We start from the raw sequence: 17633 nt of genomic DNA on the forward strand, positions 1-17633 counted from the left end.
TGGGAAAGCAGTAGAAGATGGTCCAAGTCCTTGGGCCTGCACCCCTGTGGGAGACCTGGAAGAAATTTTTGGCTCCTGGCTTTAGAGCAGCCCAGTTCTGCTGTTGCAACCATTTGGGGAGTAAACCAGTGGAATGGAGGACATCTCTCTCTCTCTCTCTCCCTCTCTCTCTCTCTGCCTCTTTGTAACTCTGCCTTTCAAATAAGTCAATCAATCAGAATATAAACTGGAAAATGTTAACATTTATAGAAAAAATATAATTTACAGCGTGCTATCATATACAATATGATAGAGTTAAATTTCTTAGAAGAATTCATATGAATCTACAAGATGAAAAGATAAAAAATGGTTAATGAAAAGAGTTTTCTGTGAAGCAAGTTCATACAGCTGATACACTTACATAGACACATACTTGGGGCCAGCGCTGTGGTGTTGTAGGTTAAGCCTCTGCCTGCAGCGCCGGCATCCCATATAGATGCTGTTTCGAGTCCCAGCTGCTCCACTTCCAATCCAGCTCCCTGCTTACGGCCTGGGAAAACAGCGGAAGATGGCTCAAGTGCTTGGGCCGCTGCACCCACATGGGAGACCCAGAAGTAGCTCCTGGCTTCAAATCAGCTCAGCTCCAGCCATTGTGGCCATTTGGGGAGTAAACCAGTCAACGGAAGACCTCTCTCTCTCTCTCTCTCTCTCTCTCTCTCTGTCTCTTCCTCTCTGTAACTCTACCTAAAAAAAATAAATAAATAAAAAGAAAGAAAAAAGACACACTATCAAAGAATTCTTAGAACGTGCACATATTAAGACAAAAATGTTCATTGACATCCATCCAGTGGCATGAAGGGTATGAGGAAACCAACATGGTTACACAGTTGGAAAGAGGTTGGTTTGCAAATATCTGGTTGAGGGTTTAGCAATATGAGCTCGAATGTTCTGGGCACAAGCCCTGTGTCTAGGAGACATTTGGGCGAGCAGGTTGGAAGAAAAGACCAGCCAAGAGGAAGGTGAATGAGAGCTGGATCCCAAGGCGGAGAGGGGCCAAGGTAGCCAGTGGCCCAGGGCCAGTGCTGGGTCAGGGTGCTCCACTCAGAGCAGCTGCTGAGGGCACAGGAAGTGAGCTCACTACCGGAGGAATGAATGATTCTGGGGTCCAAGCAGACCCCGGAGAAGAGCGCTTAGGAAGCACACTCTGGAAAAGCCCCAAAGCTGGGAGTCCTTGAAGAGGAGCCGGAGACTGCCTGCCTCGGGCTGCAGGTGTCCGCTTGGGGGTGGGGGTGGGGGTGGGGCGAGCAGGCAGCGAAGGGAAGCAGGAGCGACTCCAGGCGGGGGATGGGCTCATCCCCGACCCCACTAAGAGTCAGACCGGGAGCACTTAGCTCTCTTCACATCTCAGTGAGAAGCAGGAACATTATTGGAGGCACTTAGTGATTTTTCTGACATTTCTGCTAACTTTTCCTATTGTTTCTGTTCCAACACCATTTACCCGAAGTGTGCTCCGTCTCAGCCCCGCCCAGCCCCAGGTGATTCCTAGGCAGGGGGGACCTCGGAGGAGCACAGGTGCAGCTACTTCTTGAGGACTGAGTGTGACGCCTCTCCTGGCCGGCGCGGCTGGTTTCCTCCCAGACTTCGCCTGGGCGCACCTACCTGCCCTCGCCACCGCCCCCCCCCCCAGCCCCCTTCTCCCTCGACCCCTGCTGAGCTGAAATACTGATGGTCTCCGTATCAGGGGCTACCGGGGTGTGCTCTGAGGAGCGCCTGGGCACAGACACAGCACAACAGAAGTCGGGGACGGTCACGGTCATTTCACAGCTGGCCCTCTGGAGAAGCCCTTGGACACTCGTCGCCTTTTCCTCGCGGCCCCACCCCCTACACGCGGGCAGGACTGAGCCCGCCTTCTCCGCGCTGCCTATCCGCGCGCCGGGGCAGGTGCACCGATATATCTTCCTAGCCCGTTGCATTCATTGTTGCAGGGAGGTGCCCTCGCGGCCGACCGCCCCTCCACGCCAGGATCTCTGCCTCGCTCGCCTTGGAACTCCAGACCCCGGCACAGCGCCTGGTGCTTGGAGGGCGCTCAGTAAGTGCTGGCAAAACCGAGCGGTGCGTGGAGCAGGTGTCCGGGCCTCGGCCCGCGGGGCTGGGGAGGTGCGGGCGGGCGGGAGGCCGGCCCCGCGCCCAGGCTCGGTAGGCGGGGAACAGGGAGGGGACGGCGGTGCCAGCGCAGCGCCTGCGGGCCCAGGGCCGCCGGGCCCGGCACGGGGCCGCCTGCGCTCCTCCCCCTCCTCCTGCGCCGCCGCCGCCTCCCCCGCCCCGCGCGGCCGCGCCAGGGAGGGGCCCAGGAAGGCGGAGCCAGCGGCGGCTGAGGCTCGGGGCGCCCGCGCCGCTCCCGGTCACGGAGCCCGGATCCCCGCGCGACGAGGTAGGAGGCGGCGCAGGGAAGAGACAAGGCAGCGGGAGCCGGCGGGAGAGGCCGGGCGGGCGCGGGGCGCGCGCCGAGACCGCCCCTCGCGGGCCCCGCAGCCTCGCGGCCCACGGAGCCCCCGCCCCTCCGTCCCCCACCGCCTTCCCCAGCGCATCCCTGCCCGGTGCGTCCCTGCTCCGCACCCTCCAAGACCGCTCTCCGGGCCCCCGGGTGTCGCCTCTCCCTCCCCCAGCCGCGCTCCTGGGTCCCACAGGTCCCTTCTGGGAGCGAGCTGGAGTCTGCGCTCGGCCGCCGCGGGGGAGCGGGGGGCTCGCAGCCGCACGCAGCCGGAGGGTGAGTCCCGCGGAGCTGGGCTCAGAGACGGGAGGGCTGGCCACCATTCTTAACGCATCTTCGCGTCCCCGCTGCTCAGCGCAGTGGGCTGGCTCCATGTTTGCGGAATGAATGAATCATGACTGTCCTTGCCCCCTGTGGAAGGAGGACTTTGGGGTCCACGTGCTGCAGAGCACCCTGGGGTCCCCCCTGTGGCACAGTAGAAACCCAACTCTCAAGGCCCGCCCTCCTCCCTAGGCTCTTTTCTGGAGGCCTCCTTTGGGTTGGGGCTGGAGGGGGGGGGGGGGCGGCGGCTTGTAGGCCCAGCCAGGTGGTTGGTGAAGGTGTCGGGCCGGGACCTGGCACAGCCTCTCCCAGGGTAACAGTCGCAAGGGGTACACCTGCCGCCAGGCTGGGCCCCTCGCTGCCTCCACCGCCAGCCTGGATTCCCTAACTCACTCCAGAGTTACTTAGGGAGCCCCTCCAAGCCTCTGACTCTAAGAGGGAATCGTTAGTATCCATCCCCCGGCCTCCTGCTGATGAAAACATGCTGTGCACTCCGGCAGCTCAATGCTTGGCCTTTGGGGGAGGGAGCACTCAGCAAAGATGTTTTCTTTCCTTCCTCTCTGAGAAAAAGTGAGCTTGTTCCCATTCTCTGTATCCCCGAATTGGTCACAGACAGACTGGCAGGTGTGTCGTCTCTGTTGCTGCCAGCCCCTCCCCCATCCCGTCCTCCGCACAGGGAGAGCTGCAGAGCTGACCGGCCCAGGCATGCCAGTGCTATCGGAGGACTCTGGTGAGTGCCCCCCTGGCCCCTGGCACAGCCCCGAAGACCAGCACCTGCCCAGCACTCCAGGGCTAGAAACAGTCCAGGCTGCCGCAGGATGCCCTGGCACCTGCTGCCACCATGCCTGAGGGGCCGTTGGGGGAGGGGGTCCGCAGGGCCCGGAAGCGGTCCTTGAGTTGGTTTTCCCCTGTTGCTCTTCCCCTCTCCAGGTTTGCACGAAACCCTGGCACTGCTGACGTCTCAGCTCAGACCTGACTCCAACCAGCAGGAGGAGATGGGCTTCCTGCGGGATGTGTTCAGCGAGAAGAGCCTGGGGTACTTGATGAAGGTGGGCTCCCACATCCTCCCGCCTCCCTGACAGGCAGGCTCTACAGGTCTGCCCAGCCCCGGGAGGGGCTTCCTCTTGGGCTGCCCCCACGGCCAGCCAGTGGGGCAGGTAGTGTCTGGCTTAGACTAGGCATCGCCTGTCTTTGCAGATTCACGAGAAACTTCGCTACTATGAGAGGCAGAGCCCAACACCAGTCCTGCACAGCGCTGTGGCCCTGGCTGAGGACGTAAGACCTGGGTTTTTCCTTCTGGGGGGGCAGCCCCACTCCCCACCCCGCAGGGGCTCATCTCACCCTGTCGCCCTTGCTAAACCTGTGGGTACTGGGAATGGGTGAAGAGCAGCTCCTCCTGCTCCTCCTCCCTGGGCCTCCGGCAGGCACGGATGAACTCCGGAGCCGTGGACCGGGCCAGGGTAACACCCACCTCCTGTGTGTTCTTGCCAAAGTCTGCCTCCTGGGCTGTGAGCGAGGGTGCGGGATTGGGTCAACACCCGCCCATCTGTTCTGTGAGCTGGCGACCAGGATCGGCCGCCCACGCCCGTTGCCTTCTGGGTGCCCACCTGCAGCCCTCAAGGGCGGGGACTCATAGCACGTCCCCGTTACTGGCTCCGGCTTTCCATTCTGCCTGTGTTTTAAAATTTCTGTTTGTTTGAGAGACAAACAGGGAGAGAGCGAGCTCCCATCTGCTGATTCACTCCCCAAATGCCCACCCTAGCTAGGACTGGGCCGGGCTGAAGCCAGGAGCCCAGCTCAGTCCAGGTCTCCCGGAGTCGGGAGCCGAGCTGGGACCCGAGCCCAGGCTGTGCTGTATGGGACGAGGGCATCTCTACTGCTGGGCCAAGTGCCTGCTCGGCTCAGTTTTTTAAAGGCGTGCGGAGGAGCCGTCCTGGCTGCTCACTGAGATCAACTCCTGAGCGGATGCACTGACCCCAGGGAGGGAGGGAGGGGAGCGGCTCGTGCTGCGGACCCCCACGTCCCTCTCCAGTACCGCGTGTCTGAGAGCCGGGCTCCCATGCTCGGCACTGCCCTCGCTGTGGCCTCTCTGACCTCCCAGAGGCGCCCAAACCCATCTGAGACCCGGCTTCCTCCTCTGTGGTGCAGCGCGGTGGTAAGGGTGCGGAAGTCTGGCCAGAAAAGCCCAGGTTCGGATCCTGGCAGTGCCACTCGCCCGCTCCTTGACCTTGGGCAGGACGTTTCGTCTCCCCGGGCCTCAGGATTTGCAAAGCGAGCTGAGGGTATTTCACAAAGCCTGTGGAGAGTGGTTAGCAAAGAGAAGTTCTTTGATCAAAAAGAGTTGAAATCCATGCATGTTTTCCTAAGACCCATTTCCATGAACTTTTTGAAGCTCTCTGTAGGACGCACTACTGCCAGGTGGTCAGCAGGTGCACACAGAGTGGGTGGTACCCAGGGGGGCTTAGTGAGTTCCTCCCAGCAGACCCCGGGGCAGGGACAGCCAGCTGCCCGGGCGTTGTGTCTCCTTTCCCTGCAGGTGATGGAGGAGCTGCAGGCCGCCTCTGTGCACAGCGATGAGAGGGAGCTGCTGCAGCTGCTGTCCACCCCCCACCTCAGGGTAGTCACCCGCCTGCCCGCCCACCCCACGCAGCTCGTGTCTCCCCGGCTGGGGGCGGGCGGGAGTGCCAGTGCACGGAGGCTGAGGAAGGCAGGCTGCCAAGTGGGGGCTCCTCGGCACTGGCGTCCGGGGTGGTCGCGTCTTGGTGAGAGGTCTGGGCCCCCCAGGCCCCTGCCCGGCCCCCTGAGCTGTGGGGCCAGCCCTGCTTCTTTGCACTGTCCTGGCAGGCCGTGCTCATGGTCCATGACACCGTGGCCCAGAAGAACTTTGACCCCGTCCTGCCGCCTCTGCCCGAGAGCATGGACGAGGAGTTTGAGGAGGAGTCCGTGAAGATTGTGCGCCTGGTGAAGAACAAAGAGCCCCTGGTACGTGGTCCCCGCCCCGAGGACCGGGACGGCGGCCTCCTCAAGGCCTCAGAGCGTGTGCTGGCCCCTCGGTCCTTTCCCTGGCTAGATACGGACCCCTCAGCTGTGGCCAAGCCGCTTTGTGCAGTCAGTAACCTGCACAGCTGTACGAGGTAGCATCTGATAATCATGGCTGCCTCAGCCGAGTCCCGAATCTAGCCTGTGACGTGTTGATATCAAGTGTGATTGACGCTCGGCCTTGCCTGCTCACTTCTGTGTCATCTGTAGCAGCCTTCACGCTCTCAGAGCAGAGGAGAGCGGTGCTGACGGGGAACATGGCTCCAGAGCCCCCCCCAGAGGGAGTTTGCTGACCCCCGCTCTGATGTCCGCCGCAGCCCCGGGTCAGTGTGCATTGCCTGTGCACAGGGACGGCCTTGTTTATTAGATGCAGAGAGAGGTGGCGTCCTGGCCCCGGAGAGTCACACAGCTGGCATTCTCTAGATGCGGCTCTCACTAAGCGGCCTCTGATGACTTTGCAAACAGGCGGGGTTCCTCTGCCCCTGTTCCACCTGCCACAGGGGGGCAGTCAGCGATGTGCAAGCGTGCGAGGGCTGGAGTTCAGAGATGAATGAACGAAGCACAGAGACGCTGGGGACAAGACGAGGCTCTCAGCAGGTGGCCTGTCCTGCCTGCAGCCTTTGTCTGATGTGTTTCAGAGAGGTGACACAAGCGGAGTGGACAGCTGCGCTAACACGTTGGCCGTTCTAACCAGAGTTAAACGGCTCGTTTGTTGAGCGCTCGAGTTAACCTGATGTTGTCGTGTAGCGACCTTGTGAGTCCAGTGCCCCCTATTGCAGAGGGAACAGGCTCAGAGTGGACAAGGGGCTTCCTTGCTCGGGCCGCGTGGCGCTGGTCAGTGGCAGAGCTGGGTTCGAAGCCCCGGCTTAGCTCTTGGCCTCCCTGCTGCCTGGGGCCGGACACGGAGTGCCTTCCTCCTCCTAGAGGTGGTCTCTGCGGGGCTCCTGGGGCTCTGGCTGAGCCCAGGGACCCCGCGACTGGTTAGCGGCGGGTTGAGAGTCAGCTGGCTCCTGTCCTCGTTATGGAGTGTCTTGGCAAGTGGCGAGGGTGCTGGGGTGTGTCGGGGCGAGCTGGTTGTGGCTTCTCAGAAAGCAGCCACCTTCCCTCCCAGTGACCTTGAGGGTCTTCAATGTCGCAGGGTGGTTGCGCGTTTTTAGGCTGTGCCATGGGACTGTGCTAAGCGGAGGTGTTGCTTTTTAGAGGGTCCCCGCTGGTCCGCCCTCTGGAGTGGCTGGCGGAGGGGGGAGGGGCAGTGGCAGAGTCGGGGTGACCCTGGGGCTGCCTCTCAGGAGCCTGCCTGTTCTGTGTCTAATGCAGGGTGCCACCATCCGGCGGGACGAGCACTCGGGGGCTGTTGTGGTGGCCAGGATCATGCGAGGGGGCGCGGCCGACCGGAGCGGTGAGTGCGGGCCAGGTGCTGCCGGTCTGGCTGGGGCAGGGCCATCGCCGTGGTGGCCCAGCCTCCCCTCCTTGCTCCCAGCAGCGCACCTCACTGGGATGCGCTTCGCTTTCTGGGACTGGGGCTGGAGTTCTGATCTCCTGCCCGAGCTCAGTGGGGATTGGTACGGAAAGCCCAGGGGCATGGAGTGCTTTGGGGCACATTGGCTTAGCCCGGGGACGATGAAAATTAAGCACAGAGTGTGGGTTTGTAAGGGGTTCCTAAGTGGGGGAGGATGGTCCCCCCCCCCCACTTGCTTTCTCATGCTCCTCTTGCCAAAGGGAGGCTGTGTGTGTCCCAGATTCATCTGCGTGGAAAACAGGCTGTGGGGCACTGGACTGGAAGAGCTGCGAGGCCGGGAGGCAGAGCTGCCCATGCAGGAGGCTGATCCCCTCCAAGTCGGGGGCACTGGGTGTGGGGGTCCTCAAGCAGTGCTTCCCAAATGTTAAGGAGCACAGGGGCCCCCTGGGCACCTGGGTCAAGTGCAGGCTCTGACCCTGCAGGCCAGGAGGGCCTGGGAATCGGACTGTGACCCTTCCCAGGCCGTGCTTGGCAACTGCTGCCGCCCAGGGCCCAGGGAGTAGCAGGCGGGACTGGGGCCGTGGAGCCACCAGGGTTAAAGCCGGGGCTATGAGACCTCTGTAGCGTCGCTCTTGGTGGTGTCCTTACTGGTGCCTTTTTTTTTTTTTTTTTTTTAAGATTTATTTTATTTGAAAGCCAGAGTTACAGAGAGTCAGTCATACACACAGAACAATCTTCTATCCACTGGTTTTCTCTCCAAATGGCCACAACGGCTAGGGCTGGGCCAGGGCAAAGCCAGGAGCTTGAAACGCCATCTGGGTCTCCCACAAGGGCCCCAAGCACTTGGACCATCTTTTGCTGCTTTCCCAGGTGCGTTAGCAGGTAGCTGGGTTAGAAGTGGACCAGCTGGGACTTGAACTGGCACCTATACGGGATGCCAGTGTCGCAGGCGGAAGCTTAACCTGCCACAACACCAGCCCCCTTTCCTTTCTCCTTTTTTTCATCCACTGGTTCATTCCTCAAATGACCAAAATGACCAGGGCTGGGCCAGGCCGAAGCCAGGAGCCTGGAGCGTCATCCAGGTCTCCCACGTGGGGTCAGGAGCCCAAGCACTTGGGCCCTCCTCCACTGCTTTCCAAGGCACGTTAGCAGGGAGCTGGATTGGAAGTGGAACAGCTGGGACTTGAACCAGTGCATGGGATGCGCATAGCCGGTGGTGGCCTTACCTGCTGTGCCACAGCACTGACCGCTTGCTGGTACCTTTAGATTTCTCAGTGGAGATTTGAGAGGGCTGGCCTTGAGTGTGCCTGTAAACCCAGCAAGATGAGGAGTTAATGGTGTTGTTAAAGGAGCAGAGGTGGGGCCAGCGCCGTGGCGTAGCGGGTAAAGCCACTGCCAGCAGCACCGGCATCCCATATGGGCACCAGTTTGAGTCCTGGGTGCTCCACTTCCAATCCAGCTCTCAGCTATGGTCTGGGAAAGCAGTGGAGGAGGGCCCAAGTCTTCGGGCTCCTGCACCCGCATAGGAGACCTGGAAGAAGCTCCTGGCTCCTGGCTCTGGAAGTTGAGGCCAATTGGGGAGTGAACCATCGGATGGAAGACCTCTCTCTCTCTCTCTCTGCCTCTCCTTCTCTCTGTGTAACTCTGACTTTCAAATAAATAAATCTTAAAAAAAACCAAAGGAACAGAGTTTACAGTGCAAAGACATAGACTTCCTATCTCAAAGGAACTGGGATTGAATATGGGCTCCATCATTTTGTAGCTTGGTGACCCTGGGCAAGCTGCTTTGTCTGCCTGGGGCTCAGCTACCAGCTTGTCAGCTAGGGCTGTCCCTGCTGGTGGTGGTGAGACTCCGCTGTTGGGCAAGGTACCCAGCACACGGGGCTCAGGTCGTCCTCTCCCACCCACCTGTTGTTGTTTTTTTTTTTTTTTTTTTTTCAGATTTATTTTTTTATTTGAAAGGCAAAGTTAGAGGGAGAGACAGAGACTGAGAGGTCTTCCGTCTGCTGGTTCACTCCCCAGATGGCCATAATGGCCAAGGCTAGGCCACTCTGAAGCCAGGATCCAGGAGCTTCTTCTGGAAGCTTCTCCCACATGGGTGCAGGAGCCCAAGGACATGGGTCATCCTCCACTGCTTTCCCAGTTGCATTAGTAGGGAGCTGGATCAGAAGTGGAGCGGCCAGGACTCAAATCAGTGCCCATATGGGATGCTAGTGCTGCAGGCTGTGGCTTAACCCGCTGCTCCACAGTGCCGGCCCCCCACCCATCTTTTAACCCTGTGTCTGCCTGGCCGTGGGAGCCTCAGACAGGCCCCGGCAGTGCCCTAAGCTGTGAGCGCCCGCGCTGAGGCCTGCTTCTGGTGCTGATGGTCGGTTGTTGTGTCTGCTAGGCTTGGTGCACGTTGGAGACGAGCTCCGGGAAGTGAACGGGATCGCCGTCCTGCACAAGAGGCCGGACGAGATCAGCCAGATCCTGGTGGGTGCTGCGTGCTCCTGGGGATGGGGTGGGCATCTCCAGAGACCCTGAGCAGGGCTCCCAGAGCCAGGCAGCTTCCGGCCTGGCCTGGCTGTGTCCATGAGGAGGCGGCAGGCCCAGTAGCCTTACAGAGTACTCAAGGTGGTGGGAGGGGGCAGCAGGACAGAGCTTCCTGGCCACCACCTCTCAGCACAGCCACCCACGCCCCCGCCCCTGGCTCCCTGTCTGACCCTGCTGGGGCCTGGGTTTGAATCCTGGCTCTGCCCCTTTCTCACTCCGCAGCCTTGGACAAGTCATCAAATCATCTGAGCTTCAGTTTCTTTCCCCTGTGAAGCAGGAAAAGGACTTGTGGCTTTCAGGAGGGTGCAGGCACCTGGAAAAGATGAGGCACTTCCTGCACTCGGGGGCCTGGGCTGGGGGTGCAGCACGAGAGCTGCCAGTCAAAGCCACAGTGGGGAAAAGCCCCCATCACAGCTTTGTCCCCTGCAGCCTGGTGCTTTTGCTAAGTTCTGGTGGTCTGGGGGCAGAGACAGAAAAGTCCAGAAGGAGGCGGCCATCCTGCAGACCCCGTGGCAGAGCCCCAGCCACAGCTCGGCCCTTCATCTCACCTGAGCGCTCCTCTCCCGGCTCTGGCCCTACCTCCTACGCTCCTGAGCAGCGATCCGGCCCTCTGGGCAGCCATGTGGGGATGGAGACCCCCGAGGGGCTGAACCCCCTGGTCTGCCGGCCGCCTTCGCGAGGTCCCTGGCACTGGGGCAGGGTCCCTGTCATGTGGAGGGAAGGGGGCCTTCTCAAAAGATGTGAGTGGCCTGTAGTGGAAGAGCCACGGGAAGATGGATGTGCAGAGGAAAGTGCTAACTGGGGAGCGGCCCCAAATCCAGCGAGAAAGAGGACCATGAAAGGGAGAAACAGGTCATTACTGGGACCCGGGAGAAAAGCCACAGGAGGAGATTTTAGGGCCCGAGGTCAGGAGGCCCCGTGCGTGCCGTGTGCTGCGGTTCTCATTTAAACTCTGCTGTCGCTCTGTCCCATGGCCTGCACACGCTTGCTCTCTGGGGTTTGCATTGCTGGTTCAGTCGGGGCGCCCTCCGCAAGGGTGGGCTCTGGGGGTGAGGCTGCATTTGGAACATCACTTGCTGTTTGTTTGTTAAACTTTTAATTCCATGTTTCTTTCTAAATTTTTAAAAAAGATTTATTGTCTTCATTTGAAAGGTAGAGTTACAGAGAGAGAGAGATCTTCCATCTGCTGGTTCACTCCCCAAATGTCTGCAATGGCCAGGGCAGGGCCAAGATGGAGCCAGGAGCTTCTTCTGGGTCTCCTACAAGGGTGCAGGGGCCCAAGTACTTGGGCCATCTTCTGCTGATTTCCCAGGACATTAGCAGAGAGCTGGATCAGACATGGAGCATCCGGGACTTGAACCAGCGCCCATATGGAATGCCAGTGCTGCAGACCGTGGCTTTAACCCACTGTGCCACAGTGCCAGCCCCTAATTCCATTTTTCTGTTAAAATTTTTCAAGGTTTATTTATCTATGTGACAGGCAGAGTGAGAGAGGGGAAGACAAAGGGAGGGATAGAGTGAAGGAAGGAAAGACATCCACTGGTTTACTCCCCAAATGGCTGTAATGGCCTGAGCTGGGTCAGGCCAAAGCCAGGAGCCAGGAACTCCATCTGGATGTCCTAGGTGGGTGGCAGGGACCCAAGTACATGGGCCATTATCTGCTGCCTTCCCAGGCCCATTAGCAGGAAGCTGGATTGGAAGTGGAGCAGCTGGGATTTGAACCTATGCTCAGATGTGGGATGCCAGAGTTACAGGCAGTGGCATAACCCACTGTATCACACTCGGGCCCCTGAATGTTAGTTCTTAGACCTCAGTAGTAAGCCTTGAACACGTGGAGAGTCAGACCGAGAAGGTGAACGGCCTCTGTTCTCTTTTTGCAGGCCCAGTCCCAGGGATCCATCACCCTCAAAATCATCCCGGCCACGCAGGAGGAGGATCGCTTCAAGGAGAGCAAGGTATGGCCAGGTGGGCGCCCTCGGCTCCGGAGGGGCACTTGCTGGCGGGCTGGGGCACTGGGTCCCCATCTTTTGGTTCACTCTCCAAATGGCCACAATGGCCAGATCTGGGCCAGGCTGAAGCCAGGAGCCAGGAGCTCCATCTGAGTCTCCCACGTGGATGCAGGGACCCAAGCACTTGGGCCATCTGCCGCTGCTGTCCCAGGCCATAGCAGAGAGCTGGATCGGAAATGGAGCAGCAGCAGGGGCTCAAACCTGCACTTGTTTGGGATGGTGACATCGTAGGTGGCGGCTTAACCCCCTGTGCCACAGCGCGGCCCCTGGGTCAGCCATTTGGGAGCACAGCACCTGTGGCCAGTAGCTTCAGTGGAGTGGCAAAATGATTCATTTGTTTGTACCCTGCCTCTCTCTGAACAGCAGTTGATGTAGCTTGCTAATAAAAGACACGGGTGTTCTAGCTGGAATAGAAACTCGAGGCCACGGAGAGGAGGAGAGAAGGCATCAGGCATGCTGGACCCTGGAGCACGGGAGAAACTGCCGGTGACTGAGTTATTTGCTGGCCTCCCTCTTGTGGGCACCCACTCTGTGCCCGGTGCCCTGCCAGCTGCCGGGGGTGGGGTGGCTGTGGTGGCCTGCAGAGTTCCTAGTGCAGAGGTGGGGCGTGGGGAGTGGTGTTTCCTGGCTGTGGTTTGGGGAGGATTCTTCAGAGCTACAGACCCCATGGGCACGGGCACGCAGTCACGGAGCTGGCAGTGGGGCCTGGGGGCGGGTAGGGTGGGTGGCGGTGTCTGCAGGTGCGGGGGCTCCAAGGTGTCGTGGAGAAGAGCATGGATTAGGGTACAGTGAGAAGAGGCGATGTGGGGCCCAGGGGAGGGTCCAGCCTGTCCTCCAGGTGGACTTGCTGGTTTTGCTGGGGGGTTTGGCACAACCTTGGCTTAGTTTCGGGTCTCTCAGAAGCCAACTGAAGGTAAGGATTTGGATGAAAATGATTTTGGGAGATGACCCCAAAGCCCCAGTATAGGAGAGGGAAAGGGCTGGCGTCCGTGTGACCAAGGCCGTGCCATGAAGCAGGTGGGCACTGTGGGCACCTGGGCTTGGGAACCCCGTAGAACACGTGCCTCTGAAATCCTGCCCCGAGCCCAGGATGCTGAGTTCTGTGCACCAGCCCCTGCTGGGCTGCCCTGGGCTCATTGCTCGCAAGGCCTCCCTGCTGGGTTAGGGTGGTTAGGGCGGCAGAGAGAGCAGGTCCGTAGGCAAAGCCGTGCAGTGCTGGCTGTTGGAAGTCAGTCTGGGGTGTGAGGACGCGGTCCAGCCCTGGGGGCGGGGGCAGCACACACAGCCAGGAGCCTGGAATTCCATCTGGGTCGCCCACACAGACGCAGGGGCCTCAGCACTTCAGCCATCTCCACAACCTTCCAAGGCACATTAGCAGGGAGCTTGATCAGAAGTGGAGCTGCTGGGACTTGAACCAGTGCTCACATGGGATGCTGGCATATTGCGTGGCCGCTTAATCCGCTGTGCCACAACATTGGACCCGTGAATTTTTTTTTTTTAAGATTTACTTTATTTGAAAGAGTTAAAGAAAGAGGTAGAGACTGAGAGAAAGGTCTTCCATCTGCTGATTCACTCCCCAAATAGCCGCAACTGCCGGAGCTGAGCCAATCTGAATCCAGGCACCAGGAACTTCTTTCAGGTCTCCCACGTGGGTGCAGGGGCCCAAGCACTTGGGCCATCCTCCACTGCTTTCCCAGGCCATTAACAGGGAGCTGGATAGGAAATGGAGCAGCTGGGACTTGAACCAGCATCCATATGGGATGCCAACACTGCAGGTAGGGGCTTTAACCTGCTGCACCACAGCACCAGCCCCCAATGAATTTCTTGCTTTTCATTGGTGGATGGAGAGAGCAGGCCAAGTCCTCTCCACCCCCACCCCCAGTACTCAGTGCAGGAAAGAAGGGACCCGGCAGCATCTGGCACAGAGGAGGTGCCAATAAGTCCTTGCATGGATGAAGATTAATAAAGGGCGATGTCTTCAATGACAGCTTTTTTTTTTTTTTTTTTTTAAAGATTTATTGGAAAGGCAGAGTTACAGAGGCAGAGGCGGGGGGGGGGGGGGAGAGATTTCTTCTATTCACTGCTTCACTCCCCAAATGGCCAATTTGATTAAAAGCCAAGAGCTAGGGTGCCGGATTCTGTCCTGGTTGCCCCTCTTCCAGGCCAGCTCTCTGCTATGGCCAGGAAGGCAGTGGAAGATGGCCTAAGTCCTTGGGCCCTGCACCCGCATGGGAGACCAGGAGAAGCACCTGGCTCCTGGCTTCGGATCAGCGTGGTGCACCGGCCGCAGCTGCCATTGTAGGGTGATCCAACGGCAAAGGAAGACCTTTCTCTCTGTCTCTCTCTCTCACTATCCGCTCTGCCTGTCAAAAAAAAAAAAAAAAAAAAAAAAAGACAAGAGCTTCTTCCAGGTCTCCCACGTGGGTGCAGGGCCCCCAGGACTTGGCCGTCTTCTGCTGCTTTCCCAGACCACAGGTAAAGAGCTGATCAGAAGAGGAGCAGCCAGGACTTGAACTGGCGCCCATATGGGATGTCGCATTGCAGGTAGTGGCCTTACCTGCTATGCCACAGTGCCGGCAATGACAGCTTTTTTACAACAAGGGGAGAACTAATTCTTATATGGCTGTTCCTAATTTGCGCCCTTTTGAAGCCCCAGGCCCTGGTCCCACCGGCTCTGACCAGGTGGAAGGTGATTCTTCCTCTGCAGGTGAACGAGGCCCCGGGTAGGCTGGCAGAGGCTCTGACGTGGCCCGGGAGAACCTGGCTTTCCCAGAATACACGATGGGCAGCGGTCCCTCAGGCCACCCCTCCTCGCTATTTTTTCCTGATCTCATGCGTGAGCTGGCTGGCCAGTTAGGAAGGCGCTTTCCTAAGTGCCAGGATCCTGGTGACAGCTGGGCTGGGTAAGGGTGTCTGTCCTCACGACACTCTTATTATTGTCTAGAATCTTTTCCGTTGGCACAGACAGGCAGACAGTTTGAACACAGATGCCAAATAGCTCTATCCCACCCACCATTTACCACGGAAGCAACTGGGCTCTGGTGGTCTGGAAGTAGAAATAAAATAAACCCATGCCACTGAGTCAGACACGAGAGGGACATCGCTGTGTCCTCACTCTGTCTGCTCCAGAGTGGGGCTCCAGGGTGAAAGGTGAGTTGGGGCAGAGCGGGTGGGATGCAGCTTTAGTGTCAAGTGATGCTGGGGACTCAGGACCTGTGCTTTTGTGGATTTGTGTCTTCTCGCAGCATCTGGAGTCCTTGTTTAACAGGTGCCTGCTGTCCTCACTAGGCACAGGTGCAAATCCAAAGGAGCATTTGAGTTACTGGTTGTGCTTGCTTTTGCCTTTGGTGCTCAGGATCCGTTGTTGCTTTGTGTAGCTAAGAGGCTGTCAGGAGGGTAGCAGACCAGGTAAATGAAGAAATATTTAGGTTGAAAAGTGAGATTCGGTTGGTGCCGCAGCTCACTTGGCTAATCCTCCGCCTGCGGTGCTGGCACCCCGGGTTCTAGTCCCAGTTGGTGTGCCGGTTTCTGTCCTTGTTGCTCCTCTTCCAGTCCAGCTCTCTGCTGTGCCCCGGGAAGGCAGTGGAGGATGGCCCAAGTGCTTGGGCCCTGTACCTGCATGGGAGACCAGGAGGAAGCACCTGGCTCCTGGCTTTGGATCGGCGCGGCACGCCAGCTGTAGCGGCCATTTGAGGGGTGAACCAATGGAAAGAAGACCTTTCTCTCTGTCTCTCTCTCTCACTGTCTAACTCTGCCTGTCCAAAAAAAAAAAAAAAAAAAAAAAAAAGATTCAGGGGCCGGCGTTGTGGCTTGGTGGGTTAAGCCTCCACCTGCGATGCCAGCATCCCATATGGGCGTCAGTTTGAGACCTGGCTGCTCCACCTCTGATCCAGCTCCCTGCTAATGCACCTGGGATAACAGCGCTAGATGGCCCAAGTGCTTGGACCTCTGAACCCATGTGGGAGATCCAGATGAAGCTCCTGGCTCCTGGCTTCAGCCTGGCCTAGCCCTGGCCATTGTAGCCATCTGGGGAGTGAACCAGTGGATGGAACACCTCTCTCTCTCTGTAACTCTTTCAAATTAATAAAATCTATATATTAAAAAAAAAAAAGAAGTAAAAGATTCAGTCTTGGGCCTATCTGTTAACATTCCTTTTTTTTTTTTTAATTTTCATTTTATTGAAAAGACAAGGTCTTCCATCCTCTGGTTCTCTCCCCACATTCCCTGCAGCAGCCAGGACCTAGCCAGGCCCATCCAGGCCTCCTGCGTGGGTGGTGGGAGCCGAGTGAGTAGTTTGCGTCGTCACCTGCTGCTTCCCAGGATTGGCCAGGCACTGAGCAGAAGCAGAGAGGCTGGGACTTGAACCTGGCTCTCTGATGGGGGAGGTGGGTGTCCCCAGGAGCTGACTGAATGCTCTGTCAAAGGCCTGCCTCGATTTTCCGATTTTTTTTTATTAAAGATTTATTTACTCATTTATTTGAAAGACCGAGCAAGAAGGGGAGAGGGAGGGAGACAGAGAGAGAGAGAGAGAGAGAGAGACAGAGAGAGAGAGATTGACTGATCTTCCATCTGCTGGTTCACTCCTCAAGTGGCTGAAATGGCCAGATCTGGGGCAGGCCAATGCCAGGAACTGGGAACTCCATCCAGGTCTCCCACCTGGGTGGCGGGGATCCACGTACTTGAGCCGTCACGTGCGGCCTTCCCAGGGCGCACATTAGCAGGAACCTGGACCAGAAGCACATAGGCAGGACTCAGACTGGCGCTCAGATCTGGGATGCCGGCATCTCAGGCATCGGCTTAGCCCACTGCACCAGGACTCTGGTTCCAGTTTGCCAATTCCTGTTGGATTTTCTATCATAGCAAAGAAGGCGGAAGAACAATAAGAAAGCAGGTGCACTGTGTTTCTGATGAGCTTTCTCTTCTCAAGGCTGCTTGCTCTTTTGCCTGTGAACAGCTGCTGTCACGTGGCTGCACTGCCGCCTCACCAGAGCCCTTCCCACGCAGGTGTTCATGCGGGCCCTCTTCCACTACAACCCTCGGGAGGACCGGGCCATCCCGTGCCAGGAGGCAGGCCTGCCCTTCCAGCGCAGGCAGGTCCTGGAGGTGGTGAGCCAGGACGACCCCACGTGGTGGCAGGCCAAGCGCGTCGGGGACACCAACCTTCGAGCCGGCCTTATCCCCTCCAAGCAGTTCCAGGAGAGGTAGGTCTGGGGCGTGCTGTCCTGGGGTGGCCCCGCGGTGGCCGGAGGCTTGGGCACCAACCCCAGTAGGGGCGCCTGCTAAGTATTGCTCCTTGCGGTAAGTACCAATTAGGCTGTGCTTGTTCTCCCTGTCCTGTGATGGGTGCTGATGACTGTTTGAGACTGAAATATGTTCATGGACTTTTCATTAGTATAGGCGATTGTCCCTTGGTGTCTTTGGGGGATTGGTTCCAGGACCCCTGGCAGATCCTAAAACCCACTGGTGCTGAAGTCCATCTGTTATATGAAATCTTGGTATTTGCATATAATCTATACCCACCCCCCACATGCTTCAAACCATCTCTGGGTCACTTGTAATACCTAATGCAATCCGAGTGCCCTGCAAACGGTTACTCTGTGTCATTTAGGGAATAATGAGAAAGAAAAGTCTCTGCGTGTGCACTTGTGTTTTCAACCCATGTTTGCGATCTGAGGCTGGTTAGATCCCTGGGTGGAGACTTGGGATACAGAGGAGCTTAGACAGACGATGTTGGATACAGAATTTGGGCCTGGCTCCCCATGTGCGGCTGTCCCGAGCTGTGCAGGCCTTTCCCCGGGCA

At 58.3% G+C, this 17633-nt stretch overlaps 1 protein-coding gene across 3 annotated transcripts in view; it reads left to right on the forward strand.

The window, feature by feature from the left end:
• Positions 1-2017: 2017 nt before the first annotated feature.
• Positions 2018-17633, forward strand: part of MPP3 (MAGUK p55 scaffold protein 3) — a 28450-nt gene continuing 12834 nt past the window's right edge. The window contains exons 1-11 of one of the 3 annotated variants that reach the window (XM_062174882.1): positions 2018-2068; positions 2667-2746; positions 3408-3521; positions 3722-3840; positions 3989-4066; positions 5328-5408; positions 5636-5773; positions 7148-7229; positions 9679-9764; positions 11705-11779; positions 16838-17034. In XM_062174882.1, the coding sequence (XP_062030866.1) occupies positions 3497-3521; positions 3722-3840; positions 3989-4066; positions 5328-5408; positions 5636-5773; positions 7148-7229; positions 9679-9764; positions 11705-11779; positions 16838-17034 (881 nt within the window). In that variant the 5' untranslated portion in view covers positions 2018-2068; positions 2667-2746; positions 3408-3496. Of the gene's footprint in view, positions 2069-2355; positions 2411-2666; positions 2747-3403; positions 3522-3721; positions 3841-3988; positions 4067-5327; positions 5409-5635; positions 5774-7147; positions 7230-9678; positions 9765-11704; positions 11780-16837; positions 17035-17633 lie in introns of those variants that run through there. The other 2 variants (XM_062174883.1, XM_062174884.1) reach the window with 2 other exon arrangements.

This window comes from Lepus europaeus, chromosome 18 (assembly GCF_033115175.1).
Source record: "Lepus europaeus isolate LE1 chromosome 18, mLepTim1.pri, whole genome shotgun sequence".
Lineage (NCBI taxonomy): Eukaryota > Metazoa > Chordata > Mammalia > Lagomorpha > Leporidae > Lepus > Lepus europaeus.